The sequence below is a fragment of the Daphnia magna genome, linkage group LG6, assembly GCF_020631705.1.
Source record: "Daphnia magna isolate NIES linkage group LG6, ASM2063170v1.1, whole genome shotgun sequence".
In the NCBI taxonomy this organism is placed as follows: Eukaryota; Metazoa; Arthropoda; class Branchiopoda; order Diplostraca; family Daphniidae; genus Daphnia; species Daphnia magna.
The window spans coordinates 8,863,633-8,869,239 of record NC_059187.1 but is presented as its reverse complement, the minus strand read 5'-3'; the positions used below and the strand labels follow the sequence as shown (position 1 = coordinate 8,869,239).

The following is a 5,607-nucleotide window of genomic DNA, read 5'->3' as shown; positions in this document are numbered from 1 at the left end:
TGCAGATCCGTGTCTGACGTTAAGAGGGAGGGCCTCCCCCAAAAAATCATGGCCATTCATCATTTAAAATGAATATTCAAACATCGTCGATCATGTGTCGTGAAGCTTCGCAAAACCTCCTCAATAAAAAAAGGGAAAAGAGTAGCCAGAAAAAAAGAAAAAGAATTGGAATGAGAGTCAAAGTAAAAAGACGTTGAAATGGTTCCAGACTTGATGGAATTGGTTGGCGATCGATGATCCAGCTTGCTCGGAGTAGCTGAGGGCAAGAAAGATAACGCCAAGATAAGACGCTCCGAGGAAATAGGAGAAGCAGAGTTGAAGAGAGAACCAAGTCGAACGTGATTCATTAGTCAATGAAGAGCGCCCAAATTAATGAGATCCGGACAGTACGCCCTGCTGCGCTCTCTACGAGGCTGGAAATGTTCTTACCTTTCACATCTATTTTTTTTTTTTTCTTCTTTGTATCTATTTTCTCTCTCTTTCTCTCTACATTCGTTCTTTCCTATTTATTTAGTTTTTTTCGTTGTTTTCCTCGTCCGAAATCTCAGACTGTGGACGTGATGATGATGACGATGCACCAGACCTTTGCTAATGATGACACTTTCCTCTTTGTCTTGTGCCTGGCCGCAAAAAACAAAAAATGAAGGAATAAAAATACAAGCCAAAAGAACCAACAAGAGCAAAAGAGAACAAAACAAAACAAAAAAAAATGAAAATAAATTCCTTTCTTTTCCTTTTCTTGTTCTCTCTACGCGTCTCATTAGACCCATCGATGAGTTCTAGTTATGACTCGTCGACTGGCCTTAGCAGACAGCTTGTGCGTCTCCAGTGTCCGGACATTCGATGGGCTCACACGAAAAAAAAAAAATGAAAATGAAAATCCTCTTCATCTAAGCTCATTTGTTCTTCTTCATAATTAAACCCCCTCCCCCTCGTTCCGTGTGAGGCACAAAAGTCCAACTGGCCTTCTTTTGTTAGGTCGACAACTATAACAGAGGGGGCGTGTACCAAAGTGTCCTGTTTCTCGCCGCTTTAATGATCCAGCGTGTTGTTGTCCCCCCCCTACCAAGTAAAGCTCTTTTGCCAGTGCTGCTTTCCATGTATGTACACAACTGCAGCGTAACTACCTACCTTACCGTGACATGACGTGACGAATAAAGTCTTGGGTTGGTGATCAAATATGGAAAGAGACAGAGCCCATTTTTTTTTGTCCCGAAAACGTCTGATCCCTTTTTGAAGGATGTCAATTTAAGTGAACAGTCTAGAAAGGATTCAGCCATTCATGATGGTATTTGAATGTTTTAGTTGGCATTTTATGCGTTGGAAAAATTTGGAGATGGACTTGGTTGTTTTTCCCCTGGCTAAATGGAAACTAATTAATCTTCATTTGCGAAATAGGCGTTATCCCTGGTGTTTTTGTAATTGAAAAAGTTGCCCGACTACTTGTGCTGCCATCTATGAGTATTTCCGAGGACGTAAAATTTGCGCGCACTAATGTGCAGAGGCTTCGCACACCGCAACCCGTAGCCGCAGTTGCATTATTTGGGGATTTGAAAATTTCGTTCAGTTCATACGATTAGTTCATTACATTTTCATTTCGTAATTTGTGGATCCTTATTTCCTTCTTCGTTTTCTTGAGGCTTGAGGTCACTTTGACCATCGTGCTAATTCCGTTAAATAAGAATAATTCTTCCAGTTTTGGTGGCGCATATAACAAAATGCCGGCCAACAAAAACGAATATATTTCGTCCAACTCTAGTACGTCTGACCGATTTGGCTCTGATAGGAAAAAAGTTGAAAATGATTCTGGCAGCCCGCCTCAAAACAAGACACCCAACAAATCAGGGTTGACCCCTATTCGGCCTACCAAATCACCTGGAACTGGCATGAAACTTAAATCTGGCCTGACACCAGTTCGTCCAGGGGTTTCACAGGGGCCAGCCAAGAGCCCATTTTCTCAAAAACCAAAACTCAAATCTGGGCTCCAACCTATTAAGCCAAGTGATAATTTTGTAACGATATCCTAACAAAACAAAAAATACTCTAATCTAAATTTTTAAAACTAGGTGTGCAAACCCAGCAAGTGAATGAATTTGACTGTTCCACATTTATTGCTAGAAGAAAGTCAGGCTTAAAGCCAATTAAACCTGGTTTGGATAAGATGTTTATATTTTCCTTACAATAGTTTAAATATTTCATCTGTTATCTCCATCTATTGGCCTTTGAAATATTATAGGAGGGACGCTGCCATGTTATCCATCACAAGGCAGGAATGATATTTCTGTATTAGAGCCAAAACCTTTTACCTTTGCTGCCCCAAAACACATTCCAAAAGGAGAAAAAAGGTACAATTCTTTTAGAAATACTCAACAATATTTCTTTAAACATCACCTCACCTTGTTCTTTGTTGTACATGAAAGCTCTGATGTAGTAGTCCTGCATGGTGCTTCAAGACGAAAATCTGGACTGGCACCGCTGAAACAGAGTAAGTAGTCAAAACAATTTCAGTATATCTCTTTTCTTTTCTAATTTCTGTGTTACTCTATGGTTTCACGAATAATAAGCTGGTTTCGGAGCGGCATCTGACCGCCAATCTAGTTGGAAGCCGCGATCATCCATATCTCATTGTAGCGTGCAAGGATTAGTGCCTAGTGCCAAGAAAACATGTAAACCTGTTGAATCAACTCCTTCACTGAATGTCATCACTGAAGGTGATTTATTAGTTATCTTTCTACTGTGATATGAATTACAGCAATTTCTCCTGTTACGAATGTCATCATTAGATTCTGAGAGCAATGTGTCTGGAATCTGTCAACTAGACGACTCTACGGATATGTCAGTTGTTTTGCGGGTATTATACAACTGAGAAACATGTCAGAAACTCATACTTAACAAATTCTTCTAATAGCCTCGAACGGGAAAAAGGTTGTCGTCTAGAATCCCGTTGCCAAGGACTACTCTCGACAGTGCTCATTTTAGTTCGTCAGATATAACGGTAATTGACTCGAAACCTATTTATGTCATCAAATTTTAATAATCTCCATTTGTGATCACTTTTAGAAAACACGTATTCCTAAGCGTGTTTTGTACTTTCCGGATGATGACGAAAAAGACAGTACTCGCTGCAATGTTTTGAAAGATGGGAGTTCTAAAGCGAATATAGTTGATGGACCCTCGACTTTTAATAACGATCTGGGCTCGGAAAATTTGCATTCGTTAGGCAAAAACCAAGCGAATGCCACTGATAGAGAGGAAAAAAGTCTTTTGTACCGCAAGAAAGAAATTGAAATCGCTATTCACAAAATGTCTTCTGAGTTGAAAGAAATCGACGAACAACTACGTGTATTGCAAGATAAAAGAAAAAATCAGTCAACGCATGCAGCCGAAAATAACAAACAGTGTGAAGACGATACCGATAGTCCCTTTGCTCATGTGGTCAGCCCAGTTTCCACTGATCCCCTTGAACTTTTAACATTAGACAAGTCCAAGCAACCAGACAAAATTTACAAGTCATTTAGACAGAGCTGTTCGTTTTTGAAGACTCCTCAACACTCGGCATTTCTCAGACCACGGGACCCGTTACGCCCCTCTCAACAACCAGAAGGTTCTCCTAATGTCAGTCAGCGGTTACAAAAACAACTTGCTGATCTATTTGCCGAATAAATGTTAATTATGGCGTATTCTTTTTTCCTCTTTGTTCAAATTCTTGGACTTTCGTCATTTTTTCCCCATTGAATATTATCAAATACGCTGTATCTACTTATTTTAAAACTTGTTTTCACTTCATTTGATGCTTCATTCGCTCACCAGATGCGCTCTAGCTATATTGTTTTGATTGACTAAACTTTTTCCAATTTTTCTAAGACGATCGGTAGTACCTTCCCTGTACTATAAATACTTAGAAATGAGTGATTCAGAGAACGAAAGCAACAGTGGAAGTTTGCAACATGATCTCATGTCTGTATCGGATCAAGAGGGGGATGGAAGTCGAGACGAAGACGATATGCCTAGCGCGGAAATCGACGTTTCCGAAGGCCATGAACAAGCAAGATCCGTTCAGGAAGAAGATTCTGTTGCCACAGATTCTACCTCTAATGAGGATCTAGCACAGCTTCCTGCAGCAGAGGAGTTTGTTTGTGGTGCCAGGAAATTACTGGAAACAAAAAATCCCATGAGAGATTTGGATGAAGCAGCGGTAAGGTTCTTTTCTTTAAGCTAATCGGCACCAGCCACATCCATTTAATGTTCTCCTTCTCCTTTTATTTATTTCTGATTATTTCCTTTTATTATTCTCCTCTTAGCTTGTACTAGGAATGTCTGGTTCATATTCAGAAATACTTTCTCCTTCACGCTTCAAAACTGAAGTGGTGCCAGCGGATGATGCCAAACCCTCAATTCAAAATTTGGCTGTAGAAGGTACTGTTGTCAAAGAAGGTGATATGATACACTTCATTGCAAAAAACCTTGAAAGCAAAATTCGGCTGTCAAGTCCTGACATATCAGGTACCAAAACTTTTTCCTTTATCATCTTATGGGTAGCCTATTCTTCAATATGGCTTCTGGATATTCCAATCATAAATCTTTAGAAGCAAGTCAGATAGTATCCCAATCTGAACTTGCAAAACATGGCCAGCCAATAGCAACACCCGAGTCCACTTTTTTAGCACAGTTGGAAAGGGATGCCAGGAGTATTGCTGCAAGTGTAGATGGGCTTACAGAACATTTGGCAGTTTCATTACACACAGTAAACAGTTTTATCTTGTTATTGACCTAGAAAGCCTTAAAATTAGAATGTTCGAAATAAATCATTTCGCAGATTTCGGCAGTGACTGCACAGTCATTAACTGTTTACAAAGATTCTGTGTGTAAAACATGTGATGCTATGGACAGTAACATAAAGGTATATGTTACATCACTTAAACATGTTCCCATTTACTTCACATATATATATATTTTTGTTCATTTATTTTTTATTTTTTACCAGTCAATGTATCAGCTAATGGCAAAGTGTGAAGAATTAAGTAAAGCCATGACTCCTATCTACAAGCTTGCTGATCAAGTGTAATGTTACATAAAATTCAACAAATTCTCTAAATTTTACAAGTTACATAACATATTCTTTCTCCTTTTTAGGAAAGAAATAAAAAAGCTGCTAGATATAATGGAAAATCTCTCCTAGTTTTGACTAAAACATGGTGGTTTGCTATTCCATTTTCTTGTGAATCTCACTTATTGATGTAAATATCTATCGAATAATTCTCGCACCGTGTTCACACCCTTGCGGTACGACAATTTTGTAGATTTTTTTCTGATTTTTTACTTATTTATTTTTTTTTATATTCATTTTTATTTTATTAATTATTTTTTGCATAGAAAATCTTGCTTCCTTATTTTCTGTAAACGCCAACATGCACGACGTAAAAAACATTCTGGCGAGACGTAATCCCCGTGGAATCCTGTTCAGTCTAATGCAATTTTAAAGAGATCCCGTGCTTTGTTGATCGTTAAGGTATTATATAATTCTTAGCTCATACCTGAATTCTTCTCCAAATGAACTTCCCGATAATTAGAAATACAAGTACCTGTTGAAAAACAGTAGTCGTTTGG

The 5,607-nt window shown here is 38.6% G+C and overlaps 1 protein-coding gene across 1 annotated transcript; it reads left to right on the top strand.

Annotated features, from left to right (window-relative positions):
• The first annotated feature begins 829 nt into the window (after positions 1-829).
• Positions 830-5,595, top strand: LOC116925236. Its single transcript, XM_045175619.1, has 16 exons — positions 830-1,288; positions 1,399-2,001; positions 2,067-2,150; positions 2,237-2,345; positions 2,421-2,485; positions 2,565-2,711; positions 2,784-2,851; positions 2,909-2,995; positions 3,061-3,435; positions 4,061-4,195; positions 4,302-4,503; positions 4,587-4,744; positions 4,817-4,900; positions 4,985-5,061; positions 5,134-5,283; positions 5,374-5,595. The coding sequence occupies exons 2-15, from the start codon at positions 1,719-1,721 to the stop codon at positions 5,177-5,179; spliced, it is 1,920 nt and encodes a 639-aa protein (XP_045031554.1). The 5' UTR covers positions 830-1,288; positions 1,399-1,718; the 3' UTR covers positions 5,180-5,283; positions 5,374-5,595.
• Positions 5,596-5,607: the final 12 nt, after the last annotated feature.

What these genes read in the sequence shown, in the direction of transcription:
- LOC116925236 (XM_045175619.1), top strand. Translation starts at nt 1,719, where the DNA reads ATGCCGGCCAACAAAAACGAATATATTTCGTCCAACTCTAGTACGTCT. An exon ending in ATATGTCAGTTGTTTTGCGG is followed by an intron (nt 2,852 to 2,908) that starts GTATTATACAAC and finishes TTCTTCTAATAG; the next exon opens with CCTCGAACGGGAAAAAGGTT. An exon ending in TTAGTTCGTCAGATATAACG is followed by an intron (nt 2,996 to 3,060) that starts GTAATTGACTCG and finishes GATCACTTTTAG; the next exon opens with AAAACACGTATTCCTAAGCG.